Here is a 19,011-nt window from a genome sequence, read left to right on the forward strand (position 1 = left end):
TTTAAAGAACCCTGCAAGCTCCCCGCAAGAAGCGTGAGACTTGCAACACTGCACCCGGCGACCCCGACTCGGCTGGTGGCGATCCAACACCTCAGGAGGGACCCCAGGACTACTCTGATACTGTGAGTACCAAAACCTGTCCCCCCTGAGCCCCCACAGCGCCGCCTGCAGAGGGAATCCCGAGGCTTCCCCTGACCGCGACTCTTTGAACCTAAAGTCCCGACGCCTGGGAGAGACCCTGCACCCGCAGCCCCCAGGACCTGAAGGACCGGACTTTCACTGGAGAAGTGACCCCCAGGAGTCCCTCTCCCTTGCCCAAGTGGAGGTTTCCCCGAGGAATCCCCCCCTTGCCTGCCTGCAGCGCTGAAGAGATCCCGAGATCTCTCATAGACTAACATTGCGAACCCGACGCTTGTTTCTACACTGCACCCGGCCGCCCCCGCGCCGCTGAGGGTGAAATTTCTGTGTGGGCTTGTGTCCCCCCCGGTGCCCTACAAAACCCCCCTGGTCTGCCCTCCGAAGACGCGGGTACTTACCTGCAAGCAGACCGGAACCGGGGCACCCCCTTCTCTCCATTCTAGCCTATGTGTTTTGGGCACCACTTTGAACTCTGCACCTGACCGGCCCTGAGCTGCTGGTGTGGTGACTTTGGGGTTGCTCTGAACCCCCAACGGTGGGCTACCTTGGACCAAGAACTAAGCCCTGTAAGTGTCTTACTTACCTGGTAAAACTAACAAAAACTTACCTCCCCCAGGAACTGTGAAAATTGCAGTGTCCACTTTTAAAACAGCTATTTGTCAATAACTTGTAAAGTATACATGCAATTCTTATGATTTGAAGTTCCTAAAGTACTTACCTGCAATACCTTTCGAATGAGATATTACATGTAGAATTTGAACCTGTGGTTCTTAAAATAAACTAAGAAAAGATATTTTTCTATATAAAAACCTATTGGCTGGATTTGTCTCTGAGTGTGTGTACCTCATTTATTGTCTATGTGTATGTACAACAAATGCTTAACACTACTCCTTGGATAAGCCTACTGCTCGACCACACTACCACAAAATAGAGCATTAGTATTATCTCTTTTTGCCACTATCTTACCTCTAAGGGGAACCCTTGGACTCTGTGCATGCTATTCCTTACTTTGAAATAGCACATACAGAGCCAACTTCCTACAATCATCTATATGCGGATGACACTCAGATTTACCTTAAGGTGGCCTCCAATCACGATCTCTCCTTCCTTAGCTCTACTCTCGACTCCATTCAAAATTAGATGTTAAGTCATCAACTGATCCTGAATTCCTCCAAAACAGAATTCCTCCTCCTTTCCTCCTCCCTTTCTCATCCCCCAGTGCAAACATGGATGGATCAGATCAATCTAATGAACAATAAGCCCATCATTGTCGAGAGCGCAAAATCCCTTGGTGTCATTCTCGACAAAAAACTTAATCTACTCTCCCACATTAACTCCATTGCAAAGTCTGCTCGACACCAACTGCGCCTTCTTTGGGGGATTTGTCGATTCTTCCCGGAGCACGACCTTAAAACCATGGTCCAATCGCTGGTTCTCTCCAGATTGGACTACTGCAACTCTCTTCTTACTGGCCTTCCCAAATCCCACCTTTCCCCCCTGAAGTCTATTCTCCATTCAGCAGCTCGTTTCATATATGGGGCCAAAAGAAGCGACCACATCACACCCATTTTATCCACCCTCCGTTGGCATTCCATAGAGGCAAGATCTATCTACAAAACTGCATGTATCACCCACAAAGCCTTGCACTCCTCCTCCCCTCGCTACCTGGTGAATAAACTGAAACTCTCTGGGGGCTCCAGACCATCACGTAATGCAGAAAAGTTACTGCTTGAACCTCCCATTTTCAAGAAGGAAAGATCGATGGCCCAATCCTTTTCAGGCAACGCGGTGAGAATCTGGAACTCACTTCCGCCTCAGCTTCGGACCACCACCTCTTCCCAGGCCTTCAAAACTGACCTCAAAGCTCTCCTCCTTCAAAGACACTTCCAAAGTTAATTCAAGCCCTCTGTTTTCTGAAGGAAGTCCTTCCATTATAGGAAAATCTGTTCTCCATGCCTATAGAAGTGCCTTCTCAGGGTGTTTTTGTGTTTTGAGTGTCTGCCATTTAGTGCAGTATTATACCTCTACCTGTACTTTGTACTCTTTTGTAACTTGCACACGGCACCTTTCCTTTTACAACGTATCATTTGCTACCTCTTATTTCTTGTTTGCTTTTGATACATGCACAACGGCCACCACTGCCTCATGTAGCGTAACCATTGTTTTAGTGTTTTGAGTGTCTACCATTGATTGCAACTTTTTTCTTCCTCTACTCGTACTTTATTTGCTCTTGTAACCCGCACACGTCACTTTTTCCTTTCGTAACGTATCGTTTGCTACCTCATGTATTTTTGCTCTTGATACGTGCACAATTATCACGATTGCCTCTTGTAATGTAACGCGTGTTTTTGTAACAGGCTCACTTGTAATTCTTCGCCTCTTGTATCTTTACTTTGCCTATTGTGAAGCGCTCTGACACCTTCGGGTAAAGTCCGCGCTATATAAAAACGCATTAAATAAATAAATAAACAAGGGGGTGTAGGGGGCCCTGGGTGGGAAGTAGGGCTTAGGGTGGCGGCGGAGGGGGCGGGGCCTCGGTGGGAGGGCCTCCTCTCTGAAGGAGTGATTCGAAGACGCTGCGGAGGGGGCGGGGCCTCTGAGGGAGTGACTCGATGACGCTACGCAGGGGGCGGGGCTTCTGGGGCATCGTCGGCGACGCTGCGGAGGGGGCGGGGCCTCTGAGGGAGTTACTCGATGACGCTACGCAGGGGGCGGGGCTTCTGGGGCATCGTCGGCGACGCTGCGGAGGGGGCGGGGCCTCTGAGGGAGTTACTCGATGACGCTACGCAGGGGGCGGGGCGCCCTCTCCCTGCGCGGCCTGGCACGCTCTCTGACCCGGAAGCGGAAGTGCACCCCTCCCTCCTCCTCACTCCTCCCGCTGTCATCGGATCGCAGCGGCGGCCGCGGGGCGCAGCAGGTGAGAGGCCGAGGGGCGTCGGGGGGCGCGGAGACCGCACCCCGGGGGAGCGCAGGGTGCAGCCCCTGTCACAGGTTCACTGCCGTCCCCCTGAACCCACAGGACCCCCGAGCACCCCTCTCAGTCTCACTGCCCCACAGCGCAAGTCAGAGACCCCCTCAGGGTCCCCCTGACTCACAGGACCCCCAGCCCATGCCACAGACTCAGAGCCCCCCCTGTCACAGATTCAGCCCCCCTAGATTCACAGACCCCCCCAGCCCATGTCACAGACTCAGAGCCCCCCCTGTCACAGATTCAGCCCCCCTAGATTCACAGACCCCCCCAGCCCATGTCACAGACTCAGAGCCCCCCCTGTCACAGATTCAGCCCCCCTAGATTCACAGACCCCCCCAGCCCATGTCACAGACTCAGAGCCCCCCTGTCACAGATTCAGCCCCCCTAGATTCACAGGACCCCCCAGCCCATGTCACAGACCCTCCAGCACCCCCTGTCATAGGCTCAGCCCCCCTAGATTCACAGACCCCCCCCAGCCCATGTCACAGACCCTCCAGCACCCCCTGTCATAGGCTCAGCCCCCCTAGATTCACAGGACCCCCCAGCCCATGTCACAGACCCCCAAGCGCCCCTTGTCATAGGCTCAGCCCCCCTAGATTCACAGATCCCCCCCCCCCAGCCCATGTCACAGACCCTCCAGCACCCCCTGTCATAGGCTCAGCCCCCCTAGATTCACAGACCCCCCCCAGCCCATGTCACAGACCCTCCAGCACCCCCTGTCATAGGCTCAGCCCCCCTAGATTCACAGGACCCCCCCAGCCCATGTCACAGACCCTCCAGCACCCCCTGTCATAGGCTCAACCCCCCTAGATTCACAGGACCCCCCAGCCCATGTCACAGACCCCCAAGCGCCCCTTGTCATAGGCTCAGCCCCCCTAGATTCACAGGACCCCCCCAGCCCATGTCACAGACCCTCCAGCACCCCCTGTCATAGGCTCAGCCCCCCTAGATTCACAGACCCCCCCCCAGCCCATGTCACAGACCCTCCAGCACCCCCTGTCATAGGCTCAGCCCCCCTAGATTCACAGGACCCCCCAGCCCATGTCACAGACCCCCAAGCGCCCCTTGTCATAGGCTCAGCCCCCCTAGATTCACAGGACCCCCCCAGCCCATGTCACAGACCCTCCAGCACCCCCTGTCATAGGCTCAGCCCCCCTAGATTCACAGACCCCCCCCAGCCCATGTCACAGACCCTCCAGCACCCCCTGCAATAGGCTCAGCCCCCCTAGATTCACAGGACCCCCCCAGCCCATGTCACAGACCCCCAAGCGCCACTTGTCATAGGCCCAGCCCCCCAGTCCTGCTTCAAGGGACGCTCTCTGTACCCGAGCTCTGCCGGGCTGGGTGTTTCTGTGGCAGAAATCTACTTTACAAACCTGCTTCAGTGTCCAGCAGCTGCTGCTCCTTCAGGGCCCCGGCGCGTCGCTGCGGAAGCACCTGTAGTGCGCTGAGTAAAACACTGAGGGCAAGAGGGGCCCTGTCCTGGGCCCGCCCAGTGTGTGCCTGACAAACCCCCAAAGCAGTGCGGCAAGGAAGAGGCTGATCCAAAGCCCCCTCTGTGCTGCACACAAGGACTCTCCTTGTAGGCAGGTGAAGTGTCCCCTGCACCAAAACAAAGGACATGGCCCGCCATTGCCTTCAGTGAAATTCTGATTTTGTTCTCAAAGCTGCACTCCTCCGCAAAACTCCCCTTTGTTCTTTGCTGATGTGTACGGGGAAGGGGGCATCTATCATTTTGCCGTAGCTGTGGTTTCTCCTCCCTCTCACAAATATGCTCCTACTAGAAGGAAAGTCTGTCTGCCTCTCCCTCACTCCTCTGTCCTTGGCTTCCTCTCTGGCACAGCACCTCTCCAACATTATCCACCCTCCACCCCCATGTGTTCATGTGCATAGTCTCCAAAGCCACTACCTTTTGTGAGTTCTAATACACTCACTCCCCAGGACCTCTTCCTCTCTAGCGTTCAGAGGTGATTTCCTCATACCCACTGCCTGTTGTGAACTCTAATACGTACACTCCCTGGGACCTTACCCTCTGTAGCGTTTACAAGCCCACTACACATTCCCACTACCTGTTGTGAACTCTAATACGCACACTCCCTGGGACCTTACCCTCTGTAGCGTTTACAAGCCCACTACACATTCCCACTACCTGTTGTGAACTCTAATACGCACACTCCCTGGGACCTTACCCTCTGTAGCGTTTACAAGCCCACTACACATTCCCACTACCTGTTGTGAACTCTAATACGCACACTCCCTGGGACCTTACCCTCTATAGCGTTTACAAGCCCACTACACATTCCCATGCCTGTTGTGAACTCTAATACGCACACTCCCTGGGACCTTACCCTCTGTAGCGTTTACAAGCCCACTACACATTCCCACTGCCTGTTGTGAACTCTAATACGCACACTCCCTGGGACCTTACCCTCTGTAGCGTTTACAAGCCCACTACACATTCCTACTGCCTGTTGTGAGCTCTAATACGCACACTCCCTGGGACCTTACCCTCTGTAGCGTTTACAAGCCCACTACACATTCCCACTGCCTGTTGTGAGCTCTAATACGCACACTCCCTGGGACCTTACCCTCTGTAGCGTTTACAAGCCCACTACACATTCCCACTGCCTGTTGTGAACTCTAATACGCACACTCCCTGGGACCTTACCCTCTGTAGCGTTTACAAGCCCACTACACATTCCCACTGCCTGTTGTGAGCTCTAATACGCACACTCCCTGGGACCTTACCCTCTGTAGCGTTTACAAGCCCACTACACATTCCCACTGCCTGTTGTGAACTCTAATACGCACACTCCCTGGGACCTTACCCTCTGTAGCGTTTACAAGCCCACTACACATTCCCACTACCTGTTGTGAGCTATAATGCACTTATTTACACTTATATACACTTGGCTGTTTCCTCGATAATTGTCTGATTTCTTTCTCTGACATTGCTGCTCTCCCTTAGTCAGCTCTTCGATGCCCCCTGGCCGGAATGCGCTCTACAAATACCTCCATACATACATACATAATACACAGACCCCTCAGGGCTTCTTCCTCTATAGCTCTTGGAGGTGCACTGCGCGTATGCACTGCCTGTCAGCAGTTCCCAAACACACACTGGAAACCACCTCTGCACAACTCTCCAGCTCTTAAACCCTCCCACAGTATCCCTCACAGAAGCAATTGGAGCACTCAGGTGTTGTCCATTGATATGCTGAGCACACGATCTCCAAGAATGGCTTGTAAGCTATATTGGGCTATGACTGGTCCTAGTCTGAGGAGGGCTATTAGAGTACAAGTTTCTAGTATGTTTTTCCAAATAGCCTACCTGTTGTGTATGGCATTACTTCATGAACAATTCCACCCTGAGGGGTCTTTATGAATTATCCGGCCCTCCATGAATAGAGCAGGGATCTTCGAATGGGGGAACAGGCCCCCCTAGGAGGACCTCAAGTGATCCTGGTAGGCGCCAGGCTCTGGCCAAAATAATCTTTTATGCTAATCACAGGGCTTTGCTTTAAACTGAATCAAAAGAGCAGCAGTAAACCGCAAGGGCTCACTCCTGGTTTTCATTATCTTTGGTCTCAGGCTGGGGTCCCCAGGACTGATTAAGGCTCGGGAGTGGGGGCTGCATGCTTACCTCCCCTTAGATTTTGGCCCGGGGGATGGGGCCACCACGCACCTAAGAAGGCTTGGCCCCCTTCTATTTGGACACAGGGGATGTGGCCCCCAAGCCTTATTAAGTATTGGAAAAGGGATGCACACCCTTTTCCTTTGTATAATTGTATTTTGCCGTGGGAGATAGCCCCTAGGGCTAATTAAGGTCAACCCTTACAACTGTGTTGTGGGTTTGGCAGCCTCCTAGGGGCTTGGTCTCACTGATAGCAAGCCAAGCTCTGTGATCAACCCCTGCTATGCACAGTCAGTGTGGGGTTTGGCTTCCTGCGGGGAGTTAGAAGCAGGGCCTGGCTGGAACACAGGTGCTGTGGCTAACCCCCTGCCACACTCGAGCAGTCACTGAATAAACCAAAAGCTACAGTGATGTTATAGATAGAGGAATATGTCATTTTGTACATCCTGTGTCCAACTAATGTGTTTGCAAAACATGTGCTCCGACTGCTTCTCAGGTGTTAAAAGGTATTGAGCATGTTATAAAGCTTTGTATTGAAAAGTAAGGCTGTGTGCTGGTGACAGTTGATGACATGTCCAGTAAGTTCCACCCAAGTTTATTGGTTCTGCAGAAAGTTTCCAAAGAGGCAACTATTCTACATAGTATATACTAAATATGTAAACAACCTTGAGTTATTAGACAGAATTGTTTCAGCGTGACAATTTCTACATAACAAACACGACTGTGCACCTGGTATTAACCTAAGTAAATGTGGTTCTTTTGCTTCGGAAGATGCCTGTAAAGTGTCACCACAGTATGAAGGCCGCAGCTAGTGTAATCTTTAGCATCGTCAGACATTGCTTATTTTAAGCAGATAGTGTAGTTTTTTTGACAAGTGTTGCATGAACTGTTCTTGGTAGATACTTTGTTACTATAGTGTATTTCTCACATGAGTTTGTGTCTGCAAACAGTGTGGTACAGAGTAAACTCCTTCAAAAGAGAAAACACTGTTTACAGTACTCATGTTTCTTCTCATATCAGTTACGTTTCTCAGTGTAGGTTGGGTCACTGTGAAGGGTTTGATGCGGATAAAAGCTGTCTTTATTACGGCATTCATTTTGGACAGATGTCGAGTATCTTGAGGAACTTGCCTTTCATTGAACAGTTGTGAACATATTGAACACAGCGTGCAATTCGGGTTCCCACATATTTGTGGTTGATTGTTAATGTCAACTAGGCTACCTGAGAAATGTATGTTATAGGATCAATGTTGGGCATAACACGTTCTTACTACGCATAACTAGTTGTATGTGTGATGACATTAATGATGCTTCATTCATGGAGTAATGTGTACAGAAGAAGCTTGGTTGCTGTCATCAACTTTGTCACTTGAGATGTTAGTGATGTCAAATGGTGTCATAGATGTCATGAGTGATGTGATATGTGAGGTTATAAGCAGTGCATGGCGGGGCACATGTTATAATTAGCTCTGCAAACTATAACTGGTGTAGTTCTTCTTTTTTTTTTTTTTTCTTCTTACAGTTCCAACAGTTAATGTTATCACTGACATTCACCTATGTCACCTTTTGGTTTTCAATTTCAGGCCCTCTCAGGCAAAAGAGTGCACTCCTGTCTGTGATATAGGACCTTTTTAATGCAGTGACGAGACCATGCATATTCATATATATGCCATACAGCCTTTATGGAGTTGACAAACATTGTCGAAAAAAGTATAGCCATCCTTCATTTTGGAGTGGTGTTTATACAATACTGAATGTTTGAACCATCCTACTCCACTTGAAGAGATGATTAAATGACTCCATAAACAATATATAAAACCTGAGTCTTTTATAAATTTGTCTTTTTCTTTAATTGGTATTCTAAAATCAATTTAAATACACAAATATTGTAAATAATTCGATTCAGCACATTGTAAAAAAAAGAGAAACAGCTGATGTGCTCAATGAAACTGACAGTTATATGCACATATACAAATAAATGTCATCTTAAAGTAATGTGCATTACAATACTATTTCCTTTAATTAGGTTTTAGTATATATACAGTCAAAACAGATTGAAATGTGTATAATTTCATGTTTATATGTTTCAGTGTTAAGACCCTATGGTGATTTGGCTTCAAAGTGAATAATAAATTTAGAATCAAGGCGTCTAAGGGCCAGTTCTCCTTTGTCTCCTCTGTTGCTAGCAGGGATGTGGAATTCCTATTACCGTATTGATCAAGGTGAAGGACAACACGTTTTCATATTTATTTTGTCCTTGAGACAAGTAGGCCCAACCCCCTGCAGCACAAACCCTCTGGCTGCCAGTTTAAAGGGAAAGGACCTGTCTGCAGCAGAGGTAATATTTATGTCAAGGTGTTAATGCTGTTTGAACTTATATTTGTGGGTCATTAATGCAAAACCTTTATTACTAGGGTGAGCGCTTTAAATAAATGTGGTAAGCATGGACTGCACAACTGACAGTGGGTCCAGTAAAAAATGTACACACACATTTGAAAGGTGTAACAATTTGAGGCTATGTCTAATGCTCCCAGAATGCTCTATGGTTAGATGCAAATGTTTGCAGAAGCTTGTAATCAAGATTGATGATTATTTGCTTTCGAAATAAAATTTCAGAAAAAGAATGCAACTTGAGAACATTTTTTTTGCTAAATTACTGCAAAATTTTAGGTACCAATTTCTTGAAGCATCGTTTAGTAAAACGTATTGATGCATGATAGTATTTCCAAAAAATATTCATAATGGAAACCAGTGTAACCAGTTCCAACAAGATTATGGGAAACATGAAAATAACAAGCATTAGTAAAGGCAACCGATCAGACAGTGGTGGTCAGTCTTTTGGTTTTGTCAGTGTGGCTTGTTTTGACATGGCTTTTGGAAAACTTTGCTGTGGGAGCTGCCAGGCCCTCACCATCGTAACAAGCATTGGCAAAAGCAAAAAAAAAAATGTTTCACGTTTTTTCAAAATGCAAGCATTGCTACATTAGTTCCAAGCACTGAACAAAACAACTTTGTGTCTCAATGTGCTCTTTATGAAAGAGTGGAATATTATCTACCACTCACAGTAAAGATAGATGAATAGAGAAATAGGATTTTAATGAAACCAAAAGGTCAGACCTAAGTAAGGGCCCAATTCTTGAAGAGTCACATGTGTGCACAAATGGTATATGTCCTTGCATTAGTGCAAAATTATGGCTTTCATGAATTCATAAGAATATGCAGCAGAGGATTGGTAAATCGTGCTCCTAGAAAATATCTGTGAACTGTATTTTAGCATGAGCAATGCACACTTGTAGATTTGCCCATGTGAAAATATGTTGAGCCTTTACAAGTTCATTTTCCCTCCAACCACTTTTTTCCTCAACCGTGTAAGAACTTCTACGTCTGCTTTTGTCAGGAGTAAATTCCCACCTATCTCAGTATGGTAAAAGATTAGAGAAATACTGGTAAAAAATCTTTAAAACATGCAAGTTAGTCGGTTTGCACAAACGCAACGGCATTCCAGCCCTGGAACTATTGCTTACTGCTTCCTCCAGGGAAAGGTGGCACAATAAGGAAATTGCTATATTAGGAATTGAAATTGCAAGTATTCAAGTCCTACTGTAGTATTAGCCCTGGCATAATCAGAGGCTATTATCAGAGTGAGACTGCTGTTCTAATATGTCACATGACATAAAAGGGTCTAGTAGATCTTGTTTTACAGAACAGGTAGGTTTATAAAGCAACCTGTCCTTTGGACAAGTAGATATTTTATTAAATTCCACACCCCTGTTTTAAATATAATGTTTAAAATATATTAGAAAATAATAGCAACTTTATTAGTACACTTGGTACTGGATTTAACTCAGGCAGCCTGTCTCGGTTTGCCAGGGACAAACTTGCTGTCATTTGCGGTGAGTAATTTTCTTGGACGAAAAGGTGGAAATAAATTTACCTGCAATACTGGCTTTTTTGGATTCCGAAAATGCCTTTAAATGTGTAGACTTGTTTTCTTAAAGATTTTTTTTTTTTGTGGGGATGGGAGCCAATTTCCTCTGTATGGCAACAGCCACTTATCATAATTCAACTGCCAGAATAATCTTAAATCGTCTGAAATCTGAACTGGTGCGCTTGCTGATGGGAACAAGCCAGGGCAGCTTCCAGTCAACGGTCCTCTTTGCTTGAGACAGTTGCATTAGTAGCGTGCCGCTTATATGGAATGAAAGATAGCCCCCCAAAAAACCTTTGCCCAACCTGCATACACATGTACTGTTTGCTGATGGTTCCCTCCTTAAACAATGTGAACCAGAAAAAATTCTCCCCTTTATTTTTAATCAACTACTAACACCTCAAGGTATAACTGGGTATAAAATCAGTACTGGGAAATTAAAATTCAAAACCTCATGTTACCTGAGGGAACCCAGCTCATGTATACCTGTTTCAGAGGGACCCATGTTGTATTGAATGCCTGAGGAAAAAATAGTACCCAGATTAGAGGACCTTTTCTAATAGGACCACCCTCCCTCCCTACATCACTGAAATAATTAAGGATCTTGAAAAATGGACCCCACTTTTTATTTCTGTCTGGGCAGGATAGACATGGCCAAGATATCAGGGTAGCTGGACGTGCTCTGCTTCGGCTGCTGGCCCAGCTTAAAGATATGCTTGGTATCTGCAAACAGGTGGTTTCTCTGCCACACAAATTAGCCCTGCATCACCTCCCTCCCTGGGGGAATCTGTATCTCAGAGGTGCCAGTGAGGAGCAGCGGAGGTTGCGTCAGACTTGCCATGGAAGAGGAGACTGACCTACTGCAGCCTCCAAGAATAGCAGCCACTATGCCCCAACAGCATCTTGGCTGGCAGGACCATAGGGCGCAAGTGTGATATTAGTGTCCATCATTAGAGAATTGATGTTGATCCTTGTTTGGAGCACCTTAAGGATTCCCTTAACCATAGAGTAAAATTTGATGTTAATTGTGCGAACGTATTCTCTGTGCACCATTTCTGCGGAGGCTGTTTGGGCGGGTGGTGGAAGCGGATAAGGTTATTGATGGTTATTTTGGATCAGGCGTTACAATTTGTCAGTCCGTACTGTGGTCAACCCTTATAATGTAGACTGGACACCTCTAGAGATCTTGATGTCCTTGATAGGGGCTTAATATTCTGTAAATGATCTGTAAAGTGAGCAGAGTTTTGCTGAAAAAATGAAGAGTTATGAGGATCCCCTGTCTGTTAAAGGTTCTCTTGTTGAAAATTGACCCAGGCTATTTCACAACCCACTTCAGTGATGTGTTTCTACCTTTATATGGACAGGTGCTGGACCAAGAACCTGAACCAAAACCTGTGCAGGAAATCGCACATGGTCTAGCGCTATGCATATTACCAAGGGGCATGCAGCTAAGGTTAATACTTAAATGGCACAAAAATGCGATGGACACACTTTGACCACATGTAAAAACGGCAGTGATGGGTATACGGTTATGGGACCCTATTTTGTTGTGTAGATTGTTAAAGGTCAAACATCCCTGGCTGGGAAGTCTAGCTAGAAATTTGCTGCTTTTATTCAGGCGATAAAGTGTTCTGAGTGAGGAGAGGCTGAGAGGCACTACTCTGAATCCTTCTTGTTGTCTGCGGTGGCTGCCAGTGGAGGACAGGCCACATAGTGTTTTTAACATGGTCAACATGCGTCTGTTTCTTTTGATCCAGGCATAGGAGGCACGATAACAGTTCTGTTGCTTTTCACTCCAAGAACAGTGACTGGTGGTCTGTAGAATGATTCAAAGGCTTTCTTAGTATTGATTTTCCTCTTGGACTAGGTCTCCAACTTTGGGAACCCATCTGTCAGCAGCAGTAGCAACAACCTTCTCTTCACAGCTGGCCGCGTCACAGTGGTTTGTTTAAGATAGCTTGTCTCTGACTTCTTGGATATTATGTAATATATTCATGTTTCTGCAAGTCAAATCTGTCTTCATCTGCCACCTTCCCAGAATTATCCAAGTCAGGCACTTTCATGTCTTGTAAGACAGCCACCTTTCCCCAAAGCTGTTTATTCTTTATAGTCTTTCCCTTTGAATCCTCTAATTGATTTAATTTCCAGTGCTGCCAATCGACATTGTAACCACGCGCACACAAAGCTGAGCTGAACACTGAGTGGGAACTGATGAGTCCGTCTTCTGTAATGCAAGTAGCAGGGCATGTAATTCTGCACATTGTGCAGTGCTTTCACCCTTAGGTTTGGCGAGGGTGCATTTAGGGATTAATTCACCACCCTTCACTAGTTGCCTCCTTTAGTGCAGGTATGGGAGAAACAATAATATTTTTCCTGTGCCAAAGGGAGCTGTTTTAGAATAGCTGTTTGTACAGCAGTCAGGATTCTTTTCAATAGAAACCAATTGTGCTTCAGTCAAGACTTGTAGGCAGTGGGGACGGTCAGTCCTTCATTGTATGTCACGTAGGTGTAACCATAGTGACTTAGTATGACTGATAGCTCGGTTGGTTTTATTGCCCCTGGTTTGTAAATATTTGCATTGCATGACAGTACCTCAGGATCTGGTTGTAAGATCTCCATGATTTGAGAAGGCAAGACTATTCTTCTAGCCCACAGGCAAGTTGATTGAGAACTGCACTACATTGAAACTGAAAGGGCTTAGATACTCACTTCCAGGAGCTGAAGTCTGACTAAAAACCCCATTGGAATTATCCAGGTTCGTCTTCTATTATTTTTGCACCAGGTTTGTCATTAAACCTGTGCTGTCTCCATTCTACACTGCATACATTCTTGTCTGAGTTCAAATTTCGAAAGTCTGTTAGAGCCATCTGGTTTAGAGATAGAAAAAGTTGGTGTGTTCATGGGTGAGAGGAAAGCCTTTATTATGCCTTGAAAATGCAATTGTTCTAATTGCTTTAATACCATGTTTCTCTTCTGGTTTTAGAGGGCATTGTTCTTAAGGTTGTGGTTGACTACATTGGGCAATAACTTGGACTAGAGTGTTTGTCCCACCCCACTTAATTTCTATGCAAGGCTTTAACCTTTCTTGAGGCCCATTCACCAGCATAAATTTTCCCGATATCCTCAGGTACGGTTGGAGAGAACGCTACCCTTATAGGTCCTCCCCCGGGTGCTTCCCTAATGAAAGCTGGAGGCCATTCTTCTGCTAGGATGATTTCATAATCATCAGATAGATGAGTCCAGAAGACTGCTTTGATTTTGTGTGGTATGTCCCCATCAGTTTGTATTTTTAAGGCATAAACCATATCCAGAGAATTTAAATGTTGACCTGGAGTCTCGATCTGTATAAAATCATCAGTTGGATTTGCATCCAGAAACCTCTGACGTGCCTGACATGCTACTGTGCCCTTTGCGTTTTTGATAATTCCTGTTCATGGTCCTGAACCGGAACTGCTTCTAGTTTCTGACGTATTGCCAGAATGGAAGCCTCTCCCTTTATGTTGCTAAGAGGCCCCAGCAAGACCTCTCTGTGCGTGTGTGGCAAATGACCTCCAAACCAATTTTTGTGTCCTTGATATGGTAAAGGGATTTCCAATTCCTGGTGAGCCCTATAGTGTACAGGTAGGTCTACCATTGTGTATTCATAAAAACTGCCCTGAGGCCGCACCAGCAAGCTCAGACTACCCAGGAATAAAAAAAGTCTCACTATTACAAAAGTAACTGCCCCACCTCTCAAACTTGAGTAGATTTGTGTGTTTAAGGGGCACTCAAGCTTCTATAAACGTGACAGATGACAGTTTAGTGTGTTTTTTTTATTATGATTTTAGCTCATCCAGCAGGGAACTGATGGGCAGGGGTATGTTAGAGGATTCTAGTGTGTTGAAAAGTTGTGCTTTTTACTGACAAATATTCCTTGACAAGCTTTTCTTATGTTATAAGCAGAAGATAAAAACAAGGCTTAAAATGAAATGCTTAATGAAACATCTGTCTTCTTACTTCAGGTTCTGGTTTCAATCTAATTGTCCCAAGAGGAGCCTGAACTGGTTGCCAGATATCCACAGCTACTTATGTCACGCTGAGTGGGACTCTACTGAAAGGAGACGGAATTAACCCGCATTCTCTTTGATACCCTCTCCAGCATGGGCGGCACATGATCAGTGGAGTGACTGTGGTAGGACAAACTATTTGAGCACCGGAGAGATTCCTCAACAAAGACTAAGCACGCTGAGAAGACCATGGAACTGCCTCCACGACCAGTCCAGCTGCCGACCCAGGTCTGTCAGCCTGCACCCGAAGTACATTTGCTAGCAGCATCCCAGATGCCAGTGCAGATCATCAAGTTTGGAAAGATGAAGCCTGGGGATGACCCAGAAACCTTCCTGAGAGCGTTTGAGTTTGTGGCAGAGAGTGCCATGTGGCCCAAGGAAGAGTGGGCAGAGCACCTGGGCCCCTTGCTTTCTGGGGACGCTTGTGCGGTGTACCAGGCTTTGCCACACAACACTGCTGAAGACTACGATATCCTGAAAGAGGCCATACTCGATCACTTGGGTGTGAGTGAGAGAAGTTACCAAAGGAAGTTTCGCAGTGTCGCCTTCACTGAAGGTGCAAAACCACGGGAGGTGGCCCACGAACTACGGGACTGGGCCAGGCGGTGGCTGAAGCCAGAAATTCGTAGCCCTGAAGAGATTGTGGAAATCATTGTTGTTGAGCAGTTCATTCAGATCCTGCCACAGGGGGCAGGTGAATGGATCAGCCATCACATGGCATCGCTGTCGCTGGACATTGCCATTCAGCTGATCGAGAACTACTTGGCTGGAGAAGACTTTCAAGCACCACCTGGAGAAGTTGAAACTGAGGTCCAGATGACACCCCAGGTAGAAGAACAGCACACCGAAGGTATCATTTTAAGTACTCTATGAGCAAAGTGCAGATAGTCACACAGACTGGGGTGTTGAGCTTCAAACAGTGTGGCTGGAACAACCCATCCTAGTGTATGTAAAAGCATATGAAATTGTGGGCCCCTTAAGCTTTTAACAGACCGGACGCTTTGAGGCTCAGATAATGCTCATCGTAATTTAACTTGTTTGCGTACCTCAAATGCAAGTATGGCTAGTTTGAGTTTGTGTATGAGCAGCAGACAACATATTGTGTGATGGTTTCGAGTGTGCTTTGTGCCTGAAAAATGTAATCTCATGATGAAGTGTTCCTTGTTTAACATCTGTTTTCTCACCCTGAGTGACCTGATATGCTTTTTAAATAATTTTTACAGGGGACTGGTTGTGCGTGACAAACAGCTGCTAAAGTGAAAGAGGAGAGTTTTCAGTATTTATAATAGCTCTGCATATCCGGGACAGACACCCTAAAGTAACAAGATGGATCATGTCCATGGTAGCTCTTTTCGAGGGCAGGCGAACATACTCTCAGAAGGGGTGGTGTTAATCATATTAATACTTTGTGGGTGTGTTAAGGGAGATGTCTCAGTGGGACCTCAGGGCTGTGTGCTAGAGGGGTTAGTGGGACGTGCAAGATGTAGGCTCCCCCTTCAGCCTCCCCCCACCACAGGCTAGGCCATTCCAGTAATTTGGTGACATGAGAATTACGCTCGGAAGTACATCTCTGTGGTGCAATGTATGAAGAGTGAAAGGGGGCAGGAGTTGTAAAGGACAGCAGCTTCTGCTCCAGCCTTCTTTAGTTGTGGCAGCACTAAAGCATATTCCCAGCTCGATGGAAAACCAGCGTTTTTCAAGGAACATTTGAACAGCCAGGTGATACAAGGGCTTAGAATTGAGGCTATCCTGAAAAAAATTAAATGCGGGCAAGGATCCGTTGGTGAACCCAGTTATACTTCCTTCATGATTCTTTCACCATTTCTGGTGAAGGTTCCTGAAACTCAACCCAATGGGTGGACAAGCTGGGGTGTGGATTAGCCTTTTCAGAAAAGACTCTACCAAGGGAAATTGGGTCTCAAAGTAGAATAGATCTTGTCAATCTTATCATTAAAAAAAATTCTGTCAGCTCTTCATATTGCAATGCCGAAGCTGGAATATTTTTGGCTTAAGGCTGCAGGATTTTCTTTCCTACGCAGCACAATCTCTCACATTTGCCAATACGTTTGACTACGAGCGAACTTCCGTTTCATTTTGTGTGCGCCTTCACGCTCATGGCATGACGCTTTAAATTGACTTGCTTATGTAAAACTGTTACTTTTCATTTTATGTGGCAATAAACGTCTGGGTAGAGCTTTATAACGCTAATCACTATAAGTCCAGCAAATGCAAGACCCACTGCATTGCAAATGCTTGTTTAGCTTGCCTAAGCTTTTTGTAGTACAGTTTAAGTGAAGCTCTAAAAGCCATATGATCAATCCATAGTCAAACAAAAGAGTAGAAAGGACAGGGGACTTTCTTGTGGATAGAGGCCTTTACTTAAGGTTTGCTGATGGGTAGGAGGAGCCCAGACCAGTGAGTTATAAGATACTAGGCCCATCACACAGCATCCGAGGCCCCTGTAAATGCATTGACCAGTCCCACAGCTGTCGCAGACTACCTTGACATCTCACTGGGGTCCCCTCCGCAGTCCGGGTCCAAGGCTATGTGGCAGTAGGGGAAAGGAATGTCCATGAAAGACGCCAGGCAACAACCAGAAAGAGGGCGGTTTCAGGTCAGTCTTCTCCTAGGTCCAGCAGTCGTCAAGAGCAAATGCTGCAGTGCCTTCAGCGTGAGCCTGTCAGTCAACAGCTGGCGATATAGCTGAAGCAAATCCAGCCAATGATGAGCTGTTCCACGGGCACTAGCCCACCGGGGTGCTCTGTTGATGTCACTGAGCTCCTCCTCGTGCTCATACTGCCCAGCTGTGGGCAGCGCTGGCATCTTCATGATAAATGTGTATGCTCCCCATCAGACCAGGAGCTTTTCATCGGCCACCTCCATGAGCTTGGTAGTGGGGTCTGTCATTGTCCTGAGTGATTGTTAGGTAGCCATCCATACTACGTACCTCAGAATGCTGCTTGAGTGTTAATAGGGGACCTCATCAATGAATACCCAGATGACCTCACATGTTCATTAAATAGTTACAGCTGACTGCTAAGAGGTGTCCTAACAAACATAGGAAATAATAGCTGCAATTCCACATACGGCCAGTAGGTGTCCTCACAGAAATCAAGTTGAAAACAGTAACTGTTGTTCCACTCACAACTAGATTTCTGTTCTGGTTCTAGTCAAGCAATGTGATCACACTGTAGAAACAAACCCCCTGTTGGCATAGACGCTGACAGACATGAAAAGGGACACCATTTTTAGATCTTAACTGTTTGAGACCCAGAGGTACACGGACAGAAACGCATGTATAGTAACGTATACTCGTGCAGTGCTGCACGCACACCGCAAGCACACAAACACACACACAAACACACACACACACACACACACACACACAAACACACACACACACAAACACACACACACACAAACACACACACACACAAACACACACACACACAAACACACACACACACACACACACACACACAAACACACACACACACAAACACACACACACACACACACACACACACACACACACAAACACACACACACACAAACACACACACACACACACACACAAACACACACACACACAAACACACACACACACAAACACACACACACACAAACACACACACACACACAAACACACACACACACAAACACACACACAAACACACACACACACAAACACACACACAAACACACACAAACACACAAACACACAAACAAACACAAACGCACACACACAAACAAACACAAACACACACACAAACACACACACACACAAACACACACACACACACACACACACACACACACACACACACACACACACAGCGACTTAAGCACTGAGTCACAGTTGTTCCAGGAATCCAGCCACTAAAATATCCATGGAGAGACAGCGTAAGGCAAACTTGGGACACATCTTTCTACGCCACTACTCACTTAAATACATAGAGACTGAAAGAGATTGCTTTTCCATAGGAGCCGTCTGCAGTTATGGCTTAGCTGCACTTTCCCTTGGAAGGCATTTTATAATGCACAACGCTGTGGTCGGATTTGCACAAAAGTTGCCAATCTACTAATAAACGCAGCAGAGTTTCAGGATGTCAAGTTTCATAACTTGTTTACGGTTTAAAAGTGAAAAGTGCTGAAAATGGATATCTATCATGTCATAGTTTAGCTCTCATAGGAAAAACAGTGCAGAAAAAGACGCTGATCGGATTTTCACTAAACCTGGCGTGAACAAACTGCACTAAGCGGACTTTTTTGATTTGCTGTAAATCTGCTCAGTA

At 46.5% G+C, this 19,011-nt stretch overlaps 1 protein-coding gene across 2 annotated transcripts in view; it reads left to right on the forward strand.

Annotated features, from left to right (window-relative positions):
* The first annotated feature begins 2,951 nt into the window (after positions 1-2,951).
* LOC138249767 (uncharacterized) overlaps positions 2,952-19,011 on the forward strand; it is a 142,824-nt gene continuing 126,764 nt past the window's right edge. For both annotated transcript variants that reach the window (XM_069203878.1, XM_069203965.1), the window contains exons 1-2: positions 2,952-3,055; positions 14,672-15,566. In XM_069203878.1, coding sequence (XP_069059979.1) covers positions 14,906-15,566 — 661 coding nt within the window. In that variant the 5' untranslated portion in view covers positions 2,952-3,055; positions 14,672-14,905. The remainder of the gene's footprint in view (positions 3,056-14,671; positions 15,567-19,011) is intronic.

The sequence above is a fragment of the Pleurodeles waltl genome, chromosome 1_1 (assembly GCF_031143425.1).
Source record: "Pleurodeles waltl isolate 20211129_DDA chromosome 1_1, aPleWal1.hap1.20221129, whole genome shotgun sequence".
Lineage (NCBI taxonomy): Eukaryota > Metazoa > Chordata > Amphibia > Caudata > Salamandridae > Pleurodeles > Pleurodeles waltl.